Below are 27,945 nucleotides of genomic sequence, written 5' to 3'. Positions count from 1 at the left end.
CTTCTCTGAGTGTTATTCCGGAAAAAAAAAAGAAAGAAAAGACGAATGGAAAAAATTGTAATCCACAAAAGGACCGGTGTCTAATACTTTATATATAAGGTGAGAGTTGTACACATCAAGGCTATTGATTTACAGCAAGCAGTAGATTATTTCAGCAATGCAGTGAGGAACGTAGTAGTTTATTGTGTAAAGCTGCTGCAGGAGCAGCAGTTAGCCATCGTAGTAAGGTTAGCCTCCTGCTAGCTGAGGCGGCTAGCTGACATGGTTGTTTTTTTTCCGTAATTGTGAGAGAAATAGCTGCAAAGTGCGTCGCACAGGGACTTTCTGTGTCTGCATTAATACTGTTTGACACAACCGATAAACTACGATTGAAACTGTGAACAAACGTACATGTTTAACTTAGTGTTTGTTAGCTAATCATTCAGCAGATAGCGAGCTGATTTTTACTATTACACGTCAAACACAGCGTTGGGTGATATTTTATTCCACTTATAAATGTAGTGCTGGCATATCCGCTAGTAAAGCCCAGGTGAATATTACATTTATTGGTGGTTTATGGTACATTTGTTCAGCTCTTTTTCACTGCGTTCGTGTGTGTTTTTTTTTTTTTTTTTTTTTAGCAGGTCTTTTAAATCTTCAACAATGAGCTCCCAGCAGTTCCCCCGACACGGACTGCCTGTTTCCAGTGGGGGACCAGCTCAGATCACTGCAGCTGGAACTCTGGTGTCTGTCACTCAGCCCCCTGCACCCCCAGGTAACACACCACAGTGGTTCTCAACCTTTACAGCCCCGCGACCCCCAAAATACAGGTGCCAGACACCGGGGGACCCCCACTGTTCCTGAAGGCTGGGCGATATGGAGCGAAACTCATATCTTGATATTTATTCCTCAAAATGGCGATATACGATGTTAATATCTATCATTTTAATTCATATTCATGAAGTCTGATCAGAAAGACAGTTCTAGGTAGGGTTGTCACGATACTAAAATTTCAAACCCAATATCGATTCTCACGAGGAAAAAAAAAAACTTGATGCGTGATACTATGTTTGATACCACTTGGCAAAAAAAAGACAAAAGTTTAGAAGCATAATTTCCATTAATAAAGTTGAGAATACAAACTATGAACAGTATACAAATTATTTTGAAATTAAGTGAAATGTACTGACTTTTTCCAAAAAATTAGAATATCATGGAAAAGTTGTTTCATTCATTCATTCAAAAAGTTAAACTTTCATAGATTCAGGGCCCACAATTTAAATGATTTTAAGTATTTATTTGTTTATTTTTACATAACTTGGGCTTCCAGCTCATAAAATGCATGAAAGCAGGATTTCAAAAAATTAAGAATACTGTGAAGCAATCACCATTCACTACTCAGTTTTTGCAGAAAAAAAAGAGGAGAAGAAGGACTGGACTGTTGGACAGTGGTCCATGGTCCTCTTTTCTGATGAAAGTAAAGTGTGCCTTTCATTCTGGAATCAAGGTCAAAGGGTTTGGAGGAAGACGGGTGAGGAACAGAACCCAAGATGCTTGAGGTCCAATGAGGTGCAATGTCCTCAAGCAGCTTGGGTTCTGTTCCTCACCCGTCTTCCTCCAAACCCTTGGACACAGCAAAATGATGGTCAATTGTTCTATGAATCTGTGATAACCCCATTTATTTATTCATCTGAATAATATTCACTGGTATACAGGAAGTTTATTATTAATATAGACATCTTAAAGATGGAAATCCTTGATTTAATCAGAAACTAAATGGGTTAAAAGTGACCAAAAAAGATTTTAAAAACCACAGAAATTGATTAAATGTTGCAAATTAGAGTGACCAAAAACGGACAGAAAAAGTGGTGAAAGTGGGTTCAAAGTGTCAATATTGGAACAATTAGATTAAACTGGCAAATAAAGGGCATGACAAATCCTGAATGTGGTTGAATTGGCAAAAATAAGCATGAAATATGGTGAAAAGAGGTTAAAAGTGACAATAATTGGTCAACTTATGCGACATTAGGTGCGAAAAGTTGTGGAAAAGGGTTTATAATTCAATTAAATTCCACGTTATTTGTCATCTCAATGCACTTATCAAATATAAAACTAATAATAAAAAAAAACAATAAGATCCACATGAACAATCATTTAGCGACAGTGGGAAGAAACAACTCCCTTTTAACAGGAAGAAATCTCCGTTAGAACCAGGTTCAGAGGTGGCAGCCATCTGCGTCGACTGGTTGGAGTTAGTGGACAGAAGGAAGAACGGAACAGGATAGAGAACTAGAACATCAGAGTCCCAGACTAGTTGAGTTGTGAACCACAGATCAGGAACTGCCATCATCAGCTTCACGACACCTGAAATAGAGCAGAGAGAGAAGGACGAGGAGAAGACACTGACTGCAGAAAAACATGATACATTATTATCAAGTCAGCCTGCCTTGGCCTTGGACCTCACTCCCAGTGGACTAGTCAGCACTAAAGGTGACCAATTCCTTCCCGTTTATTGGTAAGCTAACAGCGACTCCAAGGTCTCTAAATGCGACTGTTCACGGACGAGCCCATGTCCGCTCTAGTGTTTAGGTTTTATTATGATTCAGTTCTTATAAGTGCTGAAAATGTCTTGGAAGTTGAAAAAATGTGCAGAAAAAGCATTGAAATTTAATGGCAAAAAGTCTGAAATGGGAGTAATATAGCAAAAATGTGTTAAAAGGAGCAAATATATGGCAAGAAACGGTTATGAGAATAGGTTAAAATATTGCATGTTTGTTTGCAAAAAAAAAAGGTTAAAAATAAACAAAAATGGGCTCAAATTGTTTAAAAAAAATTCCTAGTTTCTTGAAGGCATCTGGTTACCCCCTCCCAGTGTCTCGCAATCCCAAATGGGGTCCTGACCCCAAGGTTGAGAATCCCTGGCTTACGACATGTACACAAGCAGCTGATGACAGGATGCGTAAAGTAATCAACCCTTGAATTGATTGATGCAGGTGGTGGTGGAGACGCAGACAGTGGCAGAGATGCTGAGCACATCCAGCAGGATCATCTTCATCCTCCTCCTCTTCCTCCTCCCCCTGCTGCTGTTGGTGGAACCATAGCTTTCAGAGATGACAAACAGGAGACTATGGTGGTCCGACCGTACCCACAGATACAGGCACACGGCCAAACGCAGCTCGCTCCTCAGGCACTTCCCCTTCCAGCGGGCACGCCTGTGACTGTGACGGCCCCGCCCGTGCACCTCCCCCACGGGCAGCCTGCCGTGCTCACTGAGGGCCAGATGAAGGTTTGTCGTCAGACAACCAGGGTTGGGATCAATTATAATTGTAATTGTGTAGTTGGTCATTATTAATTACAATTATGAAAATTCTGTTGCTGTTTTAATTGTAATTGAGTTCAGATCATTTACTTTGTAATTGTAATTTGCACAAATATTCTATAAGTTTCATATTAAGCTTTCCCACTATGTCTCAGTTCTCTTTAGGATTATTTTACCATTTAAGAAAATATAAAACCAGGGTTACACTGACAGGAAAAAGGCTCAGACGCCCACACAAAAATTATTAATACCAATAATTTCATTGATTAAGAAGCCGAACAATGTAAACAAGAGATGAAAAACAAATTAGATGAAAGATAATATTATTAGTGTATTTTACAGCTGATTTAAGACATGGGTCAAACTGACGCGTTATCATTAGAGATGCTAACAGAAAGCTAACACAAGACGAAGGTTATGTTTTATGGCTTATTTATTTCAGGATGTGATTAATTGAATTGAACTTTAGTAATTGTAATTGACATTCAGGGAAAAATACAAATTTTAATTTTAGTTGTAATTGAAGAACATGCCGATCACAGTAATCATAATTGACTTGTAATTAAACATGGATAACTAAAGATGGAATTGCAATTGAACAATGTAATTGACTCAACTAGGGCTGAACGGTTTTGGAAAATGTGATAACGATTTTTTTTTCTCAATATTGTGATTTAATATGCAATTATTTTTTCATGGACGTCTTGTCATGTATTTTTCTATGAACACAAACAATAAATCAATATGTTTCATAGTAAACAATTTCAGATTTATTTAAACTTTAAATAAATATAAAATGTAAATTTTAAATGTCACTTTAAAATGTTCAGTGGTGCAGCACAAATGAAATATATGATTACAGACCAAGAAAAGTAGGGCCATTTTTATCAACAAGGTCATGATTTTAAAACAACAGTTGTCTAAAATCAGCTGAAGATAAAAAATAAGTCCAAATGTTGTTCGTAGTATTTTATTTTCAGAATTTTCTGTTTTGTCGTAACATTGAGTTTTTTAAAACTATAATCATATGCAGAAGTATAAGTTTGGCTTTTATCACAGATTATATTTGTCGGTTATTTTGTGTCCAGGCTGTATTGAAGTCACCCATGCCGAGTCGGCTCATCGCTCCAGCTCCCGCCTCCAACCAAGCCCACATCCCCATCCCTCCCAAGGTGCCGGGTCACATCACTGTCACCATAGAAAGCAGCATCGCCCCCACCTCTTCTATTCCTGTGGCCACTATCAGTGGTCAGCAGGTGAGACACAGACGCTCCAAGTTTAAGGTTTGGTTAATGATGTCGGATTAGTGATTTTTTTGGTTTTCATGTTGTTGCAGGGTCACTCCAGCAATTTACACCATCTAATGTCTGCCAACATCCAGATCATCAGGGGCAGTGCTCCAGCGCTGCAGATTGGGACTCCTGCAGTCCCTTCACAGACATTCACGTCTCATTTACCTCGAGGTATGGATCATAGGACACTATGGTTTACACGTTAACGGAATCACGGAATCCACTGTTGAATGCGGAAAGTTACATAATGTGAATGAAACACGGTCATTGTGAATCTGAGGCTGGTGTGAGGAACAATAGATGTTAGATTTTCTACGATTTGACACTTTTGCAAAAACAATTACACAGCTTTTTTGAGTGCAGTAGAAAATATTTATTTTGCATGTTTTAATACCGTGAGCCACTAACGGCAGCCGTCAACACAGAAGTTGATCACAAGAAACGAGGAGCAGCAGTAGATTCATTACACCACCTCTGGTTCCTTTAATCACATATCATGTGCATGCTTTTTGTAACATCTGTTTTTTGTTTTTGATTAATTTATTTATGAATAAACTTAGAGTATGCATTGCGTAGTGACAAGTAGGGGTGTAACGATACACAAACATCACGGTTCGATACGTACCTCGGTATTGAGGTCACGGTTCAGTTCATTTTCGGCACAGTCTGGAACAAAATGCAAAACATAAAATTTGCTTATTGTTTAATCGAAACTTTAGTAAACCAACAATGTATTTAACATTATACAGAATATGAAAATAAAGTTAAAAAAAATACAATACTTGTAAAGTGCTGCCTGGTAATAATATTATCAAACAAAAAATACATTAAATATTATAGAAATAAGCTCACAGCTTGTTAACAGCTTTTAACAAACAAAAAGTACAGCACAGTTCCAGCATGTAGACCTTGGTTTAGACCTTCATGAAAACGTACTTGTACACATTGTCTGCAGTAAGTGCAGATCTGCTGACAGTTACAAATGCAAAACAGAAATGTGCTTGTTCATTCAAATCTTTAGTAAACCAACAATGTATTTAACATATACAGAATATGAGAATAAAGTTAAAAAAAATAAATAAATACTATACTGTTGTAAAGTGCTGCCTGGTATTAATAATAATCTCAAACAAAAATACATACAATATTATTTAAAAGAAATAAGCTCCTCACAGCTTAACAGCTTTTATCCGCTGCTATAAAAACTCGATGGCAGTTGTTATAGCTTTGGTCAGTCAGCTGCGTTTGCGCTAAGGATGTTTTTTTTCTTGTCTCAGTGATTTTCTCACTCGGGTGGTGTCGTTTCAAGTGAGTTAGCATGTTCGTCATGTTCCCGGAAACATACCCGATCTCAGCTGAACAATATCTGCACACTGCCCTCGTTTTATCCACTGGTTTTTCTCCGTTGCAGTATTTCATCCAGAAGCCGAAGTGTTCCCAAGCAGGAGACTTTAGCGACAGGGGAGGGTCCGCCAGCTCTGGTTTCTCGCTAGCGTTAGCCATGACGTACGGAGTAAACACACGCAACTTTCGTTCCGTACCCGAATCGAAAGTCCTGTACCGAAACTGTTCAATACAAATACATGTATTGTTACACCCTTAGTGAAAGACAGCACTCACACATTTGTCGTAGGCTATTTAATGAAATATTAGCTTTAATGATTGATAAATTAGGCTTGAAACTACAGAAGAGAAATAGCATGAATGACACTTTTCTATCGTCCCCACGATATGTATCGTCATTACCGCCCAGCATTAGAGAAATGTTTCCAGTGACCATGTAGTGTACCCCTTGCTCCCGTGGAAGCTGCCACCTGAAACACCATCTAAACTGCCAAAAAACTACCCAACTCATCACTTACTCATAAATGGAGAGCCCACCAGTTGCTGCATAACTTTAATGTGTCTGTGAACTTAGCTTCACCTGTTTCTCATGAAGCGCTACAAACAGGGAGGGAGGGGCTGAGCAGCCTGCATCAGCTTCACCTGCTCAAACATCTCATCAGTGCTACAGAAGATCTGTAGGGAAAAATTGTTCTGTTGTTTTGGACGAGACACTGATGCCAGGGATTGTAGAGTCTGAAACATCGTAGGTTCATAATCACTTAATAGCTTCCAATACAATATTCTGGCCCCTAGTGGTGAAATAATTGATGCCTCTGTGTGTGTTACGGTGAAATTTACGGTTACCTCGTCTTTGACTTGAAAACACACTCTGGTGATAAATGATGAAGACCAGACAGGAGAGATGATGAAGTAATGAAAAAATGATTTAATCTAAACTAAATAAAAAGGTACAAAGCGGGATAGACAAAGAAGTGGTCTCCTCTGGCCAGAGGAGAGGCGCGAAGAAGGCCCAAATGTTCCTTTCACACACATTTGTACCCCACTGTCCCACCTCCCCCCTTCCACAGACAGCAAAGAAGAGACCAGGGGGGGAAGGTCAGTCTGCCGGAGGTGACACTTCCGATGTCGGGGTGAAAGTTAGATGTGTGTGGGTGTGTGAGTGAGTGTGTGTGTGTGTATGTATGTGTGTATGTGTATATGATGTGTGTGTGTATGTGATGTCTGGGGTGGGTTTGGACGTGCTCTGGCCTTCGAGATTAAACTGAGGCCAACTGACATTCCTTTAGAGAAGCTGTATTATGGGAGTATGGGCCCGCTGACTTTGCAGGAAGAGGAAAAGACATCAGACAGGCGTGGAAAGTTACTAATTGGGGTATTAAGTTGAATGAGATCAAAAAGCAAATATATGAGTATACATAATTAATCAATTTTGCCACCACAATCCACCCTTTTTGGACAAAGTCCAACACAAAAAAAAGAAGCAAAATTAATTAGTAAAATGTTTAACCTTAGCAAAGCACAGTCCAAACTCATAAAACTTAATTAAACAAAGTTAGTGTAACTTTAGCTCAACCCCTCGTAGTCCATTGGACAAACAATGGTGACCGGGAAAGGCTTGCAATCGGTATTTCTCCCACAACGTCCTCAAGGTTGGATTTCAATGTTTCAACAGACCATATGCCTCGTAAGAAAGGTCAGCTTTGTGACCCCCTGAGGTCTTTTCCTTTTTCTTTCAATTACAACTTTCAAAGCAAACAAAAGGCTCCTCAAAGCACTGCTCCCGATCCGGAGGAAAGGAAATGCTCCCTGGCACTGCTCCCGAAGAGAAGAAACAGCTCTCGAAAGCGCACCTCTTTACTGCGGTTCCTCGATCGGTGGTGATGTCGGTTCTTCCTCCGTTGGGCCAGTCGCCTCAAGATCAGGGTCGGCTGGTGTTGGCACCTTCCTGCAGTGTGATGCGTGAATCCACGTGGCTCGCTCTGCGACCTTTTCCATCTCGCGTTGTGCACGATCACAAAGTCACCTGGAAGAATGTCATGGAGGTTCTCGGTGGTAGTCAGTGGGAGGGCCGCTCGTACTCTGGACCTGTTGAGAGTAAGAATCGTGGAGAGTTGTGCACAGTATTTTATCAAACTGTCATCCCGGAGAGCTGTCTCAGCCCAGGACGAAACAGAGGGGGGTAGACCCACATTGGGTGGCCGCCCAAAAAGGATTTCAAAGGGTGAAAGTTTAGATTTCGGATGGACCTGTTGTCTCATCTGAAGGAGGACAAGCGGTAAAGCTTTGATTCAGTTCAACCCTGTTTTTCAGAGTACCGTTAGCTCTTTCTACGGGCCCAGCGGACTCAGGGTGATAGCTGCAGTGTTTTCTAAGATCCATGTCTAATCTGAGCCCTAACTCTGTTATCACCTGGCTGACAAAATGTGTGCCGTTATCAGAAGAGATTTTGTATGGAATGCCCCACCTAGGAATGATGTCTGTTAGCAGTGCTTTGGCTACTGCCGTGGCTGTCTGGTGTTTGGTTGGAAAGGCCTCAATCCATTTAGAGAACATGTCTATGATGACCAAACAGTGCTTCTTTCCCTCACTTGGTGTTAGCTCAACAAAATCCATCTGCAGGTGATGAAAAGGCATGGATGGCTGAGGATGGGCTGTCTGGCTAGTCAATGGTTTCTTTCTGCCTGGGTTGTTTTTAGCACAGATCAGACATTTCTGACGAAACTCGGCTGCAAAGGAAGAAAATTCCTTTGTGTACCACACTGTCTGAACAGCAGATACCATACCACCCTTTGACACATGCTCAAATAAGCCACGTTCTACCCAATCGTAATAAAAGGGGAACCATAAACACTGCTCAAATAAGCCACGTTCAACCCAATCGTAATAAAAGTGGAACTACACGCACTGCTCAAATAAGCCACGTTCTACCCAATCGTAATAAAAAGGGGAACCACACACACTGCTCAAATAAGCCACGTTCTACCCAATCGTAATAAAAGGGGAACCATACACACTGCTCAAATAAGCCATGTTCTACCCAATCGTCTAAACAAAAGGGGAACCTTCGTTAATAACATACTGCCAGGACCCTGGGCACTATATTGTTATTGGAGCCAGCCTCTAACAACCCTCACTCTAAGGGAACGTACAATATTAATATCGCAGACAGAAATTTGTTCAGAATGATATTCGGTTACCAAGCATGTATCAAATCAGGTGGACCGCTAACCCTGGCAAGACAGTATGACGCATGTTCAGCGAGTCAAAGATGGTGTCCAGGAGAGTGAAGCATTCCCCAGGAATTGTTCCGTCTGTCAGAAAAGAAAGACCCCCCCCAAAGAGCGCTTCCCCTAGCAAGGTTTATCCTTTTTTTCTGTAGATTAAACCAGGACTTCTTGTTTGAAAAGTAATTGCCTATGTACTCGTAGCAACTAATGGGACAGTTTTCTCAGGAAAAATTTGGTACCCCCCCTCCTGTCCAGTGGCTTTGGGCCGGCAAGACAGTCCGACGCGGTAAGGAGGAGGCGCGCAAAATGAAAACAATAAATGTTGAACTAGGCTGTCTGTCGCAAGCAGCTTCAAAAGGGTAAGGTACAGATTGTTTACGAGGGTATTGGTCAAAAAGGGGGAATTGGGTGACATTAATGCTGCTCTGATACATATTATAAATAATCAGAATAATCCATGACAGTACAACTGCCTTTTAATTGTAGTTTAAACATGGTTTTAAATTAAGCTTTTATATTTGACATAAATAATTTAAAGAAAACATGCATAAACAAAAATGTATATTTATTTTGTTTCCTCACAGAAGTTGAAAACTAATATTTTCTGAAAAAAATGATAAATACAAAAAAAAAAAGGGTTTTATAGGTCCCTGGGATGACATCAAAGTGAGGTCTGGGTCTACGTCTGCTTCATGGGCCTGTGTTTCGTCTTTTGTGTTTTGTCCTGCAGGGGCTGCTGCTGCAGCTGTGATGTCCAGCTCTAAGACGGTCCTACGACCAGCCACTGGAGCGAGCGCAGGGCCCGGCCAACCCACAGTGCAGCACATCATCCACCAGACCATTCAGGTGCTTCCCATCATGCAGTGTGAGCGTTGCGTCTGACGGTGTAGGCTGTTGTCTTACCTTATCTCTGCTGTTCCGTCTGCAGTCCCGTCCTGCTGTCACCACCTCCACAGCCGTGCTGCCCACAGTCGTCGCTCCCATCTCAGCAACCAGAACCCAGTCTCCAATCATCAGTCCATCAGTTACACACTCAGCAGAAGTGGCTCATGGGTAAATAGTGCTCTTATTTAAATATTTAAAGGGCACATATTATGCAATTTTTCATCCATCTCCATTTGTTCTAAGAACTCCAGAAACACAGTATTTGAGGTTTATTTTCCCAAACTCGCCTGTTTTCCAGAGTTTTAACTTCTGAAAAGTCACTTTCTAAGCAGTTCTGAAATCTGGCTGTTTTGGGGCCTACTTATGCATATTCATGAGTGGGCGTGTCTGTAGACACTCACTCACTTCATGTCTCGCTCTTTTACAGGGTGATCAATGTTCACCAAAGCAATTTTATTTTTGCTGTCCACACATTGTTGTTATTGTTTTCAGCCAAGAAACTGCACATTGCAGTAAAACATATGGATATTTAAGTGGCTATTGTTATTGTGAATCCGAATCAGCGCTTCAGGATCCGTGTTTATCTCAGCAGCAGTCATTGAAATTCTCACCAGAGTGTGAAGCTGCTAAGTTACTTTCTCATCCTCCTCTGCTCTTCTAACTACAGGAATTAGTGCATTTAATGTGATAATCATTTGTTTTGTCCAACCGCTGCGTCGCATTGTCACAAATTTTCTTTCCCGATTTGACTTGTGACATCACAAATGTAGCTAATTTGAAAAGGAGCACTTTTCTCTGTGTGGTAAGACTTACACAGACCACAAACAAATGACTGGATCCATCCATCCATCTATCTTCTCCCGCTTAGCCGTTTCCGGGTCGCGGGGGCAGCATCCTCAATAGGGAGGCCCAGACTTCCCTCTCCCCGGCCATGAACTTTGGGTCATGACCGAAAGAACAAGATCACGGGTACAAGCGGCCGAAATGAGTTTCCTCCGTAGGGTGGCTGGGCTCTCCCTTAGAGATAGGGTGAGAAGCTCAGTCATTCGGGAGGGGCTCAAAGTAGAGTCGCTGCTCCTCCGCATCGAGAAGAGCCAGATGAGGTGGCTCGGGCACCTAATTAGGATGCCCCCTGAACGCCTCCCTAGTGAGGCGTTCAGGGCACGTCCCTCCGGAAGGAGGCCCCGGGGAAGACCCAAAACACGCTGGAGAGACTATGTCTCTCGGCTGGCCTGGGAACGTCTCGGGGTCCCCCCGGAAGAGCTGGAGGAAGTGGCCGGGGAGAGGGAAGTCTGGGCCTCCCTATTGAGGATGCAAATGACTGGATGGATTTATTTAATATTTTGTGTGCCGGTGGACATTCAAGTTACCTCATACCTCAAAAAACTGCAAATGCAATATGTCCCCTTTGAGGCAAAAATGTCAAAATCCAGGTCCATTGGTCAAATCCTTCCTGCTAGATAAAGTCTAAATAATTTGGTAAAAAAAACAGAGCAGTCATGTATCTACAGTTGTTTACATTGTGTGAGTGTTTCCACTAGGACTCAGTAATGACCAGTTCGTAGACCTAAGCGATGTTTACATTTTTTTTTTTTTTACATTAAAGTTTTTTTTTTGTTGTGGATAATTTAAATTTTTTTATTTTTGCTCATAAGCATTTTTTGTCCCCACGGGCTTCCGTAGCTCCCCCCTCCCTCTTGTTTCTCTCAAATACACACAGTAACAACACGGCTGTCGCGAACGAGACAGACAGAGAACAGCGAGAAAGGGAAAAGTATCGTCAGTTGTAATCAGTGTTGGGGTCAATTATATTTATGATTTTAATTGAAAAACCGTTAATCATAATGAAATTGTAAATTAGTTCACATAACTGACTTTGTAATTGTAATTGGCATGGAAATTTCAAAATTAAAAACTTTCAATTACAATTCAATTAAACAAAAAACTGGGGAACCATGTTATAGTCTATGGCTTACACATATGTAGTCAATTAATCTAAAATTATGTTTCATATCAAGTTTTCCCGCAACCATTTTAAAAGAAATATAAATGTAGGGTTATACTGACCAAAAAGGCTCAGACGCCCACACCACAAATATGAAAAACATTTCATTGATTAGAAACCAAAAGATGAAAAACAAATTAGATGATTGATAATATTTTTTTTAGTGTGTTTTACAGCTGAGTTTAGACATGAGTCAGACACATAACTGACCCGTTATCACAAGAGATGCTAACAGAAAGCTAACACAAGAGGAAGGTTAACTTTCATGGGCTTATATATTAAAGGCTCAGTAATTGTGATTAATTGTAATTGAACTTTAGTAATTAAGAACATAATTCTGATTGACTTCCAGGAGAAAAATAATAATTTTAATTGTAATTAGAAAAAATGTACGTCACCATAATCCTAATTGAGTTATAATTGAACATAGATAATTGAAGACGTAATTTTATTGGAAAAATGTAATTGACCCCAACCCTGGTTGTATGGAATTGGCCCAAACTACCACGATATGATAAGAAAGGAACCGATGGAGAGCGATCACTGACGTGGAACCAGGGAGAACTTTTTACATAAAAGACCACATCAGTCTTTTAAAACACAGTTTAACAAAAGTCTTAAGTTTGCACTTTATCAGTCTCTGTGTTGGGAGTTGATTTATTATTTATTTGCTTACAATGTGCTATGCTACCTTTTGGTTTACAGAAGTATTATATTCAAGAAAGAAGTGTTTGCCTCCCTGAGGATATTTTCTTCATTTATGTTTTTGAAAATGTATTTTAAACAAAGTGCAATATATAGCTATTAGACAACTATAAAGTTTTTGAGTTTTGCTATGAAAAGATGCACTGCACGTTCATGCCATATTGCTCTGTGAGTTGTGACGTTGTTTAAAAAATGCCATTATTTTTACATTAAGTATTGAGATAATTCTTTGTTAATGTGTTTGAAAATGGTGCAGCTATTAATGTGAATGTGAACAATTTGGTCTCCATTCAAACTGCAAAATATTATGTATTTATTAACAAAAGAACAGCTGGCCCTTTAATTCCAAGAAGTGAATAGGGCTCAAGTTTGATAAAATCAAATCAAAACTTGTTTTAAGACATCTGTCATTTGTACTTTTTGTTTTCTTTAAAAAGTAAGGAACATTTTTGGTGAGAGAGTCAGATTTTATTTTAGGCCAATGCACCCAGTCCCACCAGTTGGATTTTTCTGGTGTTGTGTACTTAACAAACATGATTTAAAGAATCAGGAGCAGAAATGTGTGACAGGTTTGGTGCACTCACTGTGATGCTCATTGTTTTAGCCGCCCAGCGCTGACCATCCACCCCCCGCCCACCGTCAGCATCCAGAGGCCTCAGGTGTCCCGGGACACGGCCACACGCATCACCCTGCCTTCACACCCGGCCATCGGAGCGCAAAAGCCTCAGCCTCCTCACACTATGGCTCAGGTCAGCACTCTCAAATAATACACCCTAAAGCACGTGTCAAACTCAAGGCCCATGGACCGAAGCCGACCGTTTAAAACATCCAAATCGGCCCGCAGGGGAAAGTAGAAATGAATGAATCATTGTGTAAATGACCAAATACTTTAGTTGTGGATATCTCAGTATGGTTGCAAAGGGGCGTAAAATATGTGGCAAATTTCCATGGGAACTTAAGTTTGGGAATTTTGGCAATGTTCAAAACAATTAGAAACTCTGCATGGAAATAATTTATTGAAATTAACCAAAAATTGGGAGTAATTTGAAATCACTCTATCATATCATATGCAAAATTATACACTTGTAAAAAAAAAATACAACATTTCAACAGATTTATTTGGAAGTAGAAAAAAATTTGAATAAATTGTTGAAAGAAATTTCTCTAATTTAATAAATATTTAATTTTTCACTACTTGTCACCTATTGCTTGGATATTGTCTGTGCCTTATGCTCTAAATCTGTGCCTTTATTTAATTTAAATATGGAAATGCAAAGTAGCACAAATGTTGAAATTGTTTGATTCCCCACCTCTGTGGCCCACTTCAGGTCCAACTTGTCTGTGTTTGGCCCCTGAACTAAAATGAGTTTGACACCCCTGCCCTAAAGCATTGTTGTCCAGAATTGTGTTAATAAAATATGAAATGGCTGCTTTTTGTCCACAGAAGCCAATATTCAGTACTGTGACTCCTGTAGCTGCTGCAACTGTGGCACCGATCGTAGCCACCAACACGGTGCCATCAACCACCGCCATAGGCACCATAGGTACGTGTTAGTGTGAAGATAACAGCCATGATCACTGTGCTGTTGGAGTCTAAGTGTCTCTTCTTCTGCTCGTCTTTAGGCTCAGTGCCACACACACAAATGAGCAGTAACACAATTGTCACCATGACGATGGCATCCCACTCCTCTCATGCTACAGCTGTGACCACCTCTGCTATACCTGTTGGTAAGAAGACTCCACCCCCTTTTCCTTCTCGCTGAGCACTTTGCAGTGTCTCATGTGGCCTGTTGTTGTTCTCCTGCAGCTAAGGTTGTGCCTCAGCCCATCGCCCACTCTTCATCACGTGTCCAGCCTGATTACACTGGGGACAGAACCAACCTCATCCCCATCCCAGGCCACCGCTCATCCCCTAACCCTGTCACCATGGAGACCAGAAACGACAACAGGTGCACTGAACGTGGCTGTCATGATTTTACACGCGTGCGCGCACACACCAGGGTTAGGGTCGGTTACATTTTTCAGTCAAAATTACTTTTTTAATTTCCCATGTTCAATTACAATTATTTTTCATCCTCAGAAAGTCAATTACGTTCTCAACAACACCACCAACCCACCCCACCTCCACTCAGTCGACAATAACGACCTCACTCCCAATTTTTCCAGTTATTTATTGCAATTCAAGTCATGCAAGTCCAATGAATAGCTTGAAATGGTACAAAGGTAAGTACTGAACAGCCAGAGGTAAAAAAAAAAAAAAAAAAGTTAGGTTATCCAAAACTGAAAAATTATGTACTTTTCAGAATTATACAACTAGGCCTTTTTCAGGGAACACAAGGTGGGTTCACAATTTTAAACTGTTCTGCAGCAACGAAGGTTGAATCAGCCTTGAAAGCTGGTGCTATTAATTCCTACAGGTTTCCCAACTGTTCTTAGTTACTTCCTGTACAATCCCCTCTATCTACATAAAGCAGTGATGGAACACACTGTGGTACCAGACCCTCATGAGCATCAGCTGAACAGTATTGTTCATGGATTCCATCATTTCTTTTTCAACTCAAATTCCTTATTTGTTTTATGCCTTCATTTCAGAGTGCAATACAGTAAAAAACTGGAAAAAGTTTGGTGTTCTAAAACTTTTGACCAGTAGTGTATCTATATATGTATATATATAAATAAAACAATGTTTATGGAATTTTCAGGGCAATCAAAATTAATTATCGAAACTCAATTACAATTTTATTAAGATTATGACAGTAACAGAATTTTTAAATTATAATTCTGCCATAATTGTAATTAATGATCAATTACACAATTCCAATTATAATTAACCCAAACCCTGACATACACATGGGGAAGCTGCCTTTTTTTTTTTTTTTACCATGGTTGGTTTTTTGTTTCTTTGTTTTTTTGTTTTTTTTTTTAATACTTTCAGAATAGTTCATAGCGTTGTGTGATCTTAGAAGGTTGTATACAGAGAGGGAAGATGACTTGCTTATACATACAGTAATATTGAACAAATAGGTGACAGGTCAAAATAAGGCATGCAAAATTAAGATAAGTCTGTCCCTCTGTTCTCAGTAATTACAACACAAGTATGCATGGAAGAAAAGTGAAGTAAAATACACTCAATCCAACCCAAACCCATACCCACCCACCCCATCCTGAGGACCACTGGGATGGACCCAAAACTAAAAAAAATAAACAAATAATGGAAGAAGAGAATAGGAAGTAGTAAAGCTGTTCATAGTTAGGCTTTAAGAGTTCTTATGGTGTTAGACCAAAATGATATATTAATAAGTTGAGCATGGTGCAACATTCCACGTTTGCAATATCAATAAAATCCAGCAACCATTTTTGCACAGATAATATATGGGGGGGGGTTCATCTACATGCAATAAGTCTCTTGGTGGTGGTCAGGTAGTTTTTTCTTTGTTTTAGGACATTGTCATGCATTTTCATGTTCTTTTTTCTTTTAGTGAAGCACCAAACATTGAAATCATCTTCAGTCTTTCAGCGCACGTTTCACAGAGATCCTCTGCACTTCATCACAACTGTACTTGGTCTGCGTTCTAAAGATCATTACTTGGTTGGGATTAAAGCAGCGTGTATAAGAAATGATGCACGTCACATTGAATGTGGAGAACCTGCGGAGACGTGCACAGCGTTTAACACAGATTTCACTGTAATAAAGCAGAGAGGCTGCTTTTCATCAACAACTTTAATGCACTTTGTGTTTTACTGAGAGAACATATTTAATGTGACTCTCTTTTCGCATCTCAGTCAGTTAAATGCCTGTAAAATATGATTTAATGTATGAGTGGGATCAAGTAAAAATTTTTTTATTTATTTTAATTTTATATTGTGCATTGTTGGAATGTCACTGCTAAACAGATATTTTCACATTTTTATTTGATTTATTCTTTAAAGCATTTTTTTATTAATTTATAGAATTGCAATGTTTCTGTAAATCATCTGAAGCGTATAAAATTAGTCAGTTGACAGCAGTCGACTCTATTAACACTGCTTAACTTGTTTGTAATTATTTCATCAGGAGGAAGGCACTGATAACACTCCAAACACATGATACAATACCGTATACTTCGATCTGAATATATCCTGAGTACCGATACTTCTAATGCACAAACTCACACAAAACCATGATGCAAAATGCAAAGGATTGGGAGGCAGGTTTTAATTTCTTTTTTACTCGTTAATTTACGACAAATATTAATATGGAACGATTTTGAACTTCCTTTGACACAAATGAAATATTCTTTATTCAGCATGCAATGATATGTCTCTAAACTAAGCTTATTTTTGGGAAAGTGAGAGACATCTGGGTATGATCAGCTATGAGTTTTTCTGCTTTTATTACAATGGTTTAAAGTACCGGTAGTGCAGTCCACAAGGAGCAGCCAGAGGCTGAGGTGTGTTCTCTCAGAGAGGCGGGGCTACCTTAAAAAAGGAGATATTTTTCCTGCGATGCCCATGGTATGATCAGATGCTAATCTTGTATTTCTTGCACTTTTATAGGCCCTCTGTTCCTGTTCAGTTCCAGTATTTCCTGCCAACGTACTCCACTTCATACCCACTAACACACAACTATACCCCCATCAGCAGCTCTGTGTCCACCATCCGTCAGTATCCTGGTAAGCTCTGATCATTCAGGTCTCCTGGTCCAAACGCTTAGATTACATAGGTCAAACTCAGTGCCAGACTGTACATAAGAATAGAGTCATTCCATGTCATTTATCATTTTTTTAGGACATCCCACACACTGATGACAATGATGGAAGATATACAGTGCCTTGCGAAAGTATTCGACCCCCTTGAACTTTTCAACCTTTTGCCACATTTCAGCCTTCAAACATAAAGATAAAACTGTAATTTTTTGTGAAGAATCAACAACAAGTGGGACACAATCATGAAGTAAAACGAAATTTATTGGATATTTCAAACATTTTTAACAAAAAAAAAATCGAAACTTGGGCGTGCAAAATGATTCAGCCCCTTTACTTTCAGTGCAGCAAACTCTCTCCAAAAGTTCAGTGAGGATCTCTGAATGATCCAATGTTGACCTAAATGACTAATGATGATAAATAGAATCCACCTGTGTGTAATCAAGTCTCCGTATAAATGCACCTGCTCTGTGATAGTCTCAGAGGTCAGTTTAAAGCGCAGAGAGCATCATGAAGACCAAGGAACACACCAGGCAGGTCCGAGATACTGTTGTGGAGAAGTTTAAAGCCGGATTTGGATACAAAAAGATTTCCCAAGCTTTAAACATCCCAAGAAGCACTGTGCAAGCGATAATATTGAAATGGAAGGAGTATCAGACCACTGCAAATCTACAAAGACCCGGCCGTCCCTCTAAACTTTCAGCTCATACAAGGAGAAAACTGATCAGAGATGTTGCCAAGAGGCCCATGATCACTCTGGATGAACTGCAGAAATGTACAGCTGAAGTGGGAGACTCTGTCCACAGGACAACAATCAGTCGTATACTGCACAACTCTGGCCTTTATGGAAGAGTGGCAAGAAGAAAGCCATTTCTTAAAAATATCCATAAAAAGTGTCGTTTAAAGTTTGCCACAAGCCACCTGGGAGACACACCAAACATGTGGAAGAAGGTGCTCTGGTCGGACGAAACCAAAATAGAACGTTTTGGCAACAATGCGAAACGTTATGTTTGGTGTAAATGCAACACAGCTCATTACCCTGAACACACCATCCCCACTGTCAAACATGGTGGTGGCAGCATCATGGTTTGGGCCTGCTTTTCTTCAGCAGGGACAGCGAAGATGGTTAAAATTGATGGGAAGATGGATGGAGCCAAATACAGGACCATTCTGGAAGAAAACCTGATGGAGTCTGCAAAACACCTGAGACTGGGACGGAGATTTGTCTTCCAACAAGACAATGATCCAAAACATTAAGCAAAATATACAATGGAGTGGTTCACAAATAAACATACCCAGGTGTTAGAACGGCCAAGTCAAAGTCCAGACCTGAATCCAATCGAGAATCTGTGGAAACAACCGAAAACTGCTGTTCACAAACGCTGTCCATCCAACGTCACTGAGCTCGAGCTGTTTTGCAAGGAGGAATGGGCTAATATTCCAGTCTCTCAATGTGCAAAACTGATAGAGACAAACCCCAAGCGACCTACAGCAGTTATCGCAGCAAAAGGTGGCGCTACAAAGTATTAACTTAAGGGGGCTGAATAATTTTGCACGCTCAATTTTTCAGTTTTTTATTTGTTAAAAATGTTTGAAATATCCAATAAATTTTATTTCACTTCATGATTGTGTCCCACTTGTTGTTGATTCTTCACAAAAATTACAGTTTTATATCTTTATGTTTGAAGCCTGAAATGTGGCAAAAGGTTGAAAAGTTCAAGGGGGCCGAATGCTTTCGCAAGGCACTGTATGTTAATGTATTTTGAAGGAAAAACACCCCAAAAAGACAAAATGTAGAACATAAAAAAATTTGTTCATAATAATGGTTTAATGGTTATTATAATTTTTATGTTACTAGTTAAAACTACAATAAACGATTACATGACACAGAGACAAGCTACAATGGCTTCATGTAAAGGATTTTCAATATTTGCAAGTGGTAGTTATGTAGTTATGGGCCAATGAAAATGGTAAAAGTAATTTTATATTTCCAGAGCGTGTCATCCAAGAACCAAAGCATATATGTAACCTATCATTAGTGATGTGAACAGTCTATGTTCATAGCTCTAAGCTGATCAAATTACAGGGAGCTGAGACATATGCAAAGTAGTTTACCGAAGGCCCAAACATGTTCCAGACCCAAACACACACTCCCTTTTTTCCAATTTTTAGGGGCTCGTATGTCCACCAGATAGGATGTTTAGTAGATATTTTTCTACATTCTAAGAGTAGGTGGAGCTGTATTACTATTTACCTTTCTTATGTGATGTAGTTTAAGATATTGGAAGCTGAAAATGTAAGAAAAATAAGGACACAACAAAATCAACGCATACCCCCATCAATAAATTGTCCATACCTCAAAGTATTCATCCAAACAAACACAAAATGGACATTGTGCCTATTGAATAATTAAGGAACAAATTGTAAAAACTTTCAGAATTTTTTTAGATTGAAGTGCATGGATCATTTGTTGAAATTACCCAATAGCTGTTAAAGTATTGAAACAAATCATGTTGACGAAGGTCTGAAAGCTGCATGTGATGCTAGGTTTTAAAAGGAGTGAATGTATGTGTGATGCTATTTTAAGGCTGTTGCTGCAAAGGTCATATTTAGGACATGAATGGAAAATGAAAACTAGTGAATGTGACAGAATATGTTGAGGGTGATCCCTGTGAATATGTGATAAGTTTGACCCTCTTTGTCTAACTTTGTTTTTCCTTTATAAAGTTACTCCTCAGGCTCCGAGCTCAGCGCTGCCTACTCAGGCTGGAGTGGGCGTGGCCACCACTGTCCACTTAAACCACATGCAGCTGATGGCGGTGGATCGCATTGGTTTGCCCTCGGCCCAAATCAGCACCCAGAACATCCAGCCTGCGCCCATCACTGCGCAGGGCATCCAACCTGCACCCCTGGGAGTCCAGGGTCTTCACACGCCTGCATCCATGGCCACTCAGGGACTGCAGCAGGCACCATCAGCCAATCAGCAGCAGCAGTCCCAGGCCGAGGCTAAACCTGGTACACATTCATACACATGCTGTCACCACTAAAGACCAAGTGCTGAGACGACGTGTCAATGATTTTGTTCTGCTCTGTTTTTCACTCAGGAGTGGTTTTGGCTGATGGTTTTGTAGCGAGTCCAATCAGCAGCGCGTTCAGCACGTCTCAGCCCGTGGCCACCATGGTGCAGGCTCACACACAGGGAGGAGTGGGAGGAGCTCCCACACTGGTCTCCTCCCCCAGACCTAGCATCCTGCGCAAGAAGCCGACAACCGAAGGGTGAGTCGACCACTGCTAGACTCTGTCCTTCATAGATGGCACATTTTCTGTAGATTTCTGTCGAGTTCCTTTGAGCATTTTTGTAAATCGTCTAAATCTGTTGACTTGGGTCAAATCAATCTTGCAATGTCTTTTTTGCTAACAACAAGAATCTTAGCGTGTTTGTCAACAGATCAACTCGATGATAATAATGAAACGATTTTGACCGATAAGAATGCTCATAGCATTTGAAATTCATGGGGCAAGGCGGCAATGCCCCATGAATGTGAGTTTTTTTAAGGAAAGATCAGCAGTCTTTAGAACGAGAAACCGACAAAAGTGTGAGGTAAAAAAATGCGACAAAGTGCAACAAGATCACTTGAATACTTGGACAATGTCTGAAGAAATCCAACGTGGCTGTGAAAGTGTTTTGTGTTTTTTGCGATGACTTTGATACAAACACATTTCAGCTGAAAATTGATGTTGCCATTCCTGTTCTTCTCATCTACCATGTCCATCACATCCATTCTTTAAAAGTAGGCAGATCAATGATCAGTGAGTTAAAAAAAAAAAAAAAGAAAAAAGATTACAGATCCGATCACATGAGGAGGGATGGGTACCAAATTTGCTACCTTATCAGGTACCAACCAAATTCCTATGTACTACCTGGTACTGTTTAACGTAAAAATTAAACTCTATCAATCAAATGGTTTTGGTACCTATAGACGCATCCTTGTGACTGTGAGGGTGTGGAGGAGCAGGTGATTTTCCTCTTCACAGGTGCATAGCATACACCTGTGTCCACCAACCCCCTGAACAGACACAAATGTCCAGTATTAAAGTAAAAGTATGAGGGAGCTCTGCTGTCTGTTCTTTAATCAGATTCTCCCTTCACCCCACAGCTGCACTGGCTAGCTTCGACACACACACACACACACACACACACACACACACACACACACACACACAGTCACTGACTCTGCTTTCAGAGCCAAGATACAGACCGAGCCCAGAGCTCCGCTCTGAACGACAGATGAGAGTGAAATACTATAGAGCCGTGTCACGTAGAACAAACATGTGGGTGGTGTGGAACATGTTCTGAGTAAATAAGACGATAAAACAATGCAACGGGAGCATCTACAGAAATTTCATCACAACAATGACGTCATTGATCTGATCGGCGAATTAAGACATTAGAGCCGATCACAGTAACTGCATAAAATGCTAAATATCGGCCGATTCGATATTCGTTCAAAGCCTCAACGTCCCATATTGCATCATTATTTAAGGTGGTACCAAGCCCGTAACAGTACAATCTAACCTTTGATGAACCATGGACGCCATTAAAAAAAAGTAAATTGCGATTAATGCTCTTTAAAATAATTATCGGCATTAATAAGATAATGAATTCATGCATTAACTTTGACAGTTATTAAATATTTCCTTCCTTGGAAATATTGAATGTTTTTCTCTCCTGTTTTATGATTTAGGTGCGTTCGGAAAAACTTGATTCCTGCTCAGAGCAGTGAACCCAGCGGGGGACGCCTTGAGTCTGGTGTGAGGGGGGCGGGCTCTCCACGCCCTGCAGGGTGAGTTTAAAACGCTGCCCTTACGTCCACACAGTTCATCCACCAACACCCTCTCTCTCTCTCTCAGTGTGAAGCCTAAGGCGGAGGTGCACATGGCCGTGGCTCCTCCCGTCCACGCCACCATAGAAGCTCTGCCCACTCAGGGAGGAGAGCAGCAGGCCATGTCCTCCAGCATCCAGCACATCGCCCAGGCCATCCCCACCATGCTCACCACGCCGGGCGCCGTCCCTCCCTCCCAGGCCTCCACTGTTCTCACCTCCCTGCCCGGCGCCATAGCTGTCACTCCTCCTGTTCCTGCGTCTATGGCTAACACCGTGGCCTCGCCCACTCAGCCTGCAGCCAGCAGCACGGCTGCCTGCGCCGCCAACGCTTCCTGTCCAGAGCTGAAAATTAAACAAGAAGTGGAGTCGATGGACACGTCTCAGCCAGGTGAGGCGTTTGAGGCTGCGTCCGAATATTCTCTCCTATCTCTTTTCCTATCCACTTTTCCTTAACCCCACCCTCCAATTCTCTTTAAGCTAAGGAAAGGACGCTCAATACTTCCTTGATAACCTCCTTTAGCCTAGGAAACAGTGATGCATCCTTTACCTAAGGAGACCACATAATGTTAACCCACGATCCCTTGCAGCAACAACATTCAAAGGGACCCGCTCATCCTAGTGTTCATGGAAACTCACAAAGAAGGGATCAGAGACATTTTTAGCCACATAAAGTTTTATTCAACATATTTGATTCACTAGGGCCCTATAAACTCCGTGTTAACGGAATTTCGTACAGAATCACGGAATCGACCAATGAAAACAGTTAAATGCAGAAATGGTCAAAATCAGCATGAAACGCCATCACCGTGGGGCAAGAAACATTTTTTTATGGGGAATTGTTTCCGAGGATCGCTTATTAGGTCCTCCCTCCTCCTGTCCTGGCTGCATTAAACTCCGCCTAAACCTCCATAACACTGTCTAAAAACAAGGCAAATCATCACTGACTCCTAAATGCAGAGCCGCCTGTGCTCGTTTAACTTTGCTGTGCCTGTAAATCTCCGCCCGTTTTTTGTGTAGCGCAGCGGTGCTCCGTGAGAACGTGATCAGCTTTAATCATCTTCACCTGCTCAGTGTTCAAACTGTTGTGCTTGGCTAACTAAGAATAGCTCTTTGTGTTGTTCTTTAGTTTTTTTTAAATTTCAGCCTTATGTTCGTGCCTCGTAGGTAGACATTCACAGTCAGCTAGCTACCTCAAGTACAACCGATTCAGTGGGAACTTCCAGTTTATAAAATAAAAGTTTGTTGGAGCAACATCATTTGAATGTTACATTCTAACATCATCTCATCATTGCTACAGAAGATATGATAATTCAAATTAGTTTAATTTAAATTAAGTTGATCAAAACTTCATCATTAAACCATGCTCAGATTAATCAATACAGTTCTCATACATCTTTATATGACATATAAATAATTAAGAAGGAGCAGTCAGTGTAATCCATGTCACTACCCACTTATATCTACCTTTTAATTGTATTTTGACAAACATTTTTGTTTAATTGAGTTTTTTTTTAAATTTATTAGTATTTATTTTGTTTCCTCATAGGAGTTAAAAACTAATATTTCCTTTAAAAAATTATAAATATTTCCTTTAAAAAAAACAGAATTTAAAAAATTCAAGTGGAAAACACGGAATTTGGGGGGAAAAAAACGGAATTTGGAAGAAAAAAAAAACTGATTTCATATGGCCATAATTCACCTAGGAATGCTTTGTGCTGTTGTACATTCTGCCTACAATGTTATGTAGGTCTATATTTTGCATAAATAAATAAAAATCTATATTTTTTTGGATTAATGTTGATTAGTGAGTGAAAAATGAGTGTGAGCAGCCATTATCAATGTGACGTTCTGTTAGTTTCACTTTTGTTTCTCGTTTGCCTTTGATTTACATTTCAACCTTGTGATATTTGAGAATATATGAGCAGTGAGAGGCACAGGGGAAAGTGGTAGAAATGTTTTAGGAAATTTCTAGTCTTTTTCACTACAGCAGACGTCACTAACCTTCACCGCCGTCGGATTATTACGTCACCTAGAGGAAGTGCGTCTTATTGTCAAAACAACATGATAGTGAGTGTGAGTGTTGTGGAAATTTTCCTCTAAAGTGAAATGTGTGTTGTTTAGATCCCAACGTCAACCTCCCTTCAGCCCTCGCTCCCCAGGCCTCCACGCTGAGCGCTCCTCCTGGAGATCTGATCCCTGGAGCGTCCCCGAGGAAGAAACCCCGCAAGCAGCAGCACATCATCTCTACTGAGGAGAGCGAGATGGTGGAGACCAACAGCACCGACGAGGAGAAGATCCCTGGACGACCAATCACAGGCCGGGCCGAGAGGCGCGAGTCGCCACCCAGGGAGTACGTGGGTACGTCAACCAACGCTCAGGCTTTGTACATCCACATCCACATGCTTAAAGGAACACACAGAGAAAGCTTGTGAGTGCATAAATGAACTAGATCACGTGTTCAACTCAAGGCCCGGGGGCCAAATCCGGCCCTTTAGATCAGTGTTTCTCAAATGAAGGTACACATTAGCGCTACAGGGGAATAATCAAACTTAAGCATTAAAAATAAGGGGGTTTGTAAAAAAAATACTAATGATACTAATGATGAGGGAAATGATCTTGATTGGAAGATGAAAATAAAACTATAGAAATAAATCTATTCAGGAGCCACTAAATTTTGTTTCAGAATTTTTAAAAACAGTACAAGGAATTTAACTCAGTAGTTGGAGCGAAAGACACACAACACACCACTTATTTATAAAATGAGATTTTTTAAAATGCATCATTCGTTCCATTATTATGATCTATAGTTGTTTTTTCATAGTGTTCTGAGCAAAATGCTGTAGTCGGACAAAAGGGGGGACATGGATTCACTAATAAGAGAATGTGGTACGTGAGCAAAAAAAGTGTGAGAACTCCTGCTTTAGAGCATCGAATTCATTAGAAGGTAAAAATGTGTATCATTGTGTAAATGACAATATAATTCAGTTGTAGAAATCTCAGTCTTTCTAAATACACACAGATACAAATGTACACATTTCCCATGCTTATGTCACATGATGGCAGTCATTTTGTTTTAATCAAATTGAAAATTCTGCAAATCACTAAATGGTCGGATGAATTAATAATGACAGTTTTTATAGAATGTCCATGCCAATTAGAATTACAAAGTCACTCAATTACGATTACAACAGCAACAGATTTTTTTCAAATATGATTTCCATTATAATTATGTCATAATTGTAATTAATTACCAATTACAATTGACCCCAACCCTGGCTAAAGGAAGTGATGACGTGTAAAAAAAAAAAAAAAGCACTAAAATGTCAAATTGAAATGTTATTTAACCATAGAAATTGTAGGACCGTAAATGCACAGGAGTAATCCTGATGTGACCACAACATATGTGAACGCTGATTGGCACATATGTAGGCATAAAAGTTGATGTAAATGTCTCCAAAGACCGTTATTCAGCTTTAGAGTGATCATGTGATCATGTGATGTGTATGGCCAATTGTTGTTTTTGTGTTGAAGATGAAGAAGGCGTGCGCTACGTGCCAGTTAAACCTCGTCCTCCTGTCACACTGCTGAGACACTACCGTAACCCCTGGAAGGCAGCGTACCATCACTTCCAAAGATACAGCGACATCAGGGTCAAAGGTCAGCTCCATCTACCTCTGAATGAAGACGAATATTTGTTCCTCACATGGTTCTCTCCCACAGAGGAGAAGAAGGGCACGCTACAGGAAATGGCCAATCAGAGGGGCGTGGCCTGCAGAGCCCAGGGCTGGAAACTCCACCTGTGTGCAGCTCAGCTCAGACAACTGGTGAGTGCAATGATACAATTGTAGAAAAGACCTCCTGCTACAGGTGACGACAAACCCTAAAGTCATTTAAGGCTCAAACAGAGTAACTTTGATCACAGCGGGCGCCAAAGAAACGTCATCATTTGACGTTTCGGAATTTAGAGATTCCGATTTCATTATGGATACTGCTTATCGATTCTCACTGGGTGAGAGAATGAAATAATACAAATGGATTTGTTTGCTTTAACTCTTTATTATATTATCTTTGTCTCTTTAATTTCCTGCAGGAATATCAGCTCTATTTTAATCCACCAGGTATAGATTGTTTTCGCTGGATAATAATATATACAAAAGCGTTATATACAATTGATGAATTATTAGGGGGCCAGGGAACCGCATATATAAGCATACGCAGTTCCTAGGAGTCTTTAAAAATCAGTCAAAATGCTCAAAAACAGCTGACATTGAGGGGGGAGAAATTCTGAAAATGGCTGGCACTGAATGAGTTAAATTGTGAACTACAACTGTTAAAGATGTGTTGCTAACAACAGCTTAAAGTGGCGACAAGGTCTTATATTTTTTTGAAAGGTTTTTAAAAAAAATCTTAAATGTATTGATTTCAGCATTTAGAATGATGAACAATATGAGCATTAAAACAGGAATTTTGAATATTTTTTCTTTTATTTTACATGTTTTTGAAGGTTTGTCTTTCTGGATTAATTTTGTGTTTTTCTGTCATATTGTGTTTTTTTGGAGTCATTTTATGTATATTTGGAGTCCTTTTCTTCATTTCTGAAGGAATTTTGTGAATTTTTGATTAAATTTGTGTTTTTTTTGGAGTCATTTTGTGTATTTTTCTGTAATTGTATTACATTTTTTGTCATTGTATGTATTTTTTGAGTAATACATATTTTTCTAATCATTTTGTGTATTTTTGTAGTAATTTTGTTTCCTTTGTCACTGCTCTTGTAGTCGGGTTTAGAGCATGACGTGTACAGCCGCCTCTCCTCCCTCCAAGAGGGGTTGATCCCTAAGAAGAGGGCGGGAGCCGACGACGACCTTCACCGGATCAACGAGCTCATACAGGTGTGTGTGTGAGATCTGCTCACTGGTAGAACACACTGTCATTGTTTTCCACATCTGATCTCATTAGTTGTCTGTTGCCAGGGTAACATGCAGCGCTCTAAGCTGGTGATGGACCAGGTGACCGAGGCGAGGGACACCATGATGAAAGTGCTCGACCACAAGGAGAAAGTTCTCAAGCTGCTCAATAAGAATGGCACCGTTAAGAAATCCTCCAAAATGAAGCGCAAAGAGCGAGCTTAGAGGAAGTGACGGAGGAGTTGCTCACGCTAACGGTGCTACGTTTCTGCTGCATACAATCGCACGCACCCTCCTCGTCTGTCCCAGGGCGGATGGAGAGGAGCGACTGGAGGAGGAAAGGATCCTCAGAGCAGGAAGAGATGGACAGACTGGACATTCCATCTCATCCTTTTTCTTTTTTACATTTTTAGAAGCCCGTTGAACTCCGATCATGACGTTCAGTGGAGGTGTGATCACAGACACTTCCTGCAGGAACGGCCGTCCCTCGCTATTTTCATCAGTCTGTGCCTTTATTGTGTCTGCATCCATGAAACAAAGCCAAACACTGAGTGACTATTAGCAGCTGACGGGCCAATAACGACCCTCTGTGAGCGCTGCGTTGCTTTATTCTGACACAGCGAAGAAGGTGACGTAAAATTGGAGGAATAATAAGGTTTGTGAGGATGTAATTGTTTTCTTGCGTATTTCAAAATAAAGGATGTTCTCAAAGTCA

General features: G+C 40.4%; 1 protein-coding gene across 4 annotated transcripts; it reads left to right on the top strand.

Moving 5' to 3' along the window:
- On the top strand, positions 1 to 27,945 carry sap130a (Sin3A-associated protein a). 4 transcript variants are annotated; one of them, XM_028445129.1, is made up of 21 exons: positions 1 to 99; positions 621 to 754; positions 2,973 to 3,265; positions 4,387 to 4,554; positions 4,635 to 4,761; positions 9,895 to 10,010; positions 10,093 to 10,217; positions 13,364 to 13,508; positions 14,204 to 14,303; positions 14,383 to 14,487; positions 14,567 to 14,708; positions 17,296 to 17,411; positions 20,169 to 20,456; positions 20,546 to 20,717; positions 22,187 to 22,285; positions 22,353 to 22,714; positions 24,448 to 24,684; positions 25,858 to 25,983; positions 26,047 to 26,150; positions 27,102 to 27,215; positions 27,297 to 27,945. In XM_028445129.1, the coding sequence occupies exons 2-21, from the start codon at positions 643 to 645 to the stop codon at positions 27,453 to 27,455; spliced, it is 3,210 nt and encodes a 1,069-aa protein (XP_028300930.1). In that variant the 5' UTR covers positions 1 to 99; positions 621 to 642; the 3' UTR covers positions 27,456 to 27,945. The 4 variants fall into 4 exon arrangements, with proteins under 4 accessions (XP_028300930.1, XP_028300931.1, XP_028300933.1 ...); XM_028445130.1 differs by having other exon boundaries at positions 18 to 99; positions 624 to 754; XM_028445132.1 differs by lacking the exon at positions 1 to 99 and adding an exon at positions 133 to 529 and having other exon boundaries at positions 624 to 754.

Source organism: Gouania willdenowi, chromosome 4 (genome assembly GCF_900634775.1).
Source record: "Gouania willdenowi chromosome 4, fGouWil2.1, whole genome shotgun sequence".
Taxonomy (NCBI): Eukaryota; Metazoa; Chordata; class Actinopteri; order Blenniiformes; family Gobiesocidae; genus Gouania; species Gouania willdenowi.
Note: the sequence above shows the minus strand (reverse complement) of the source record. Positions and strands in the feature narration are given on the sequence as shown.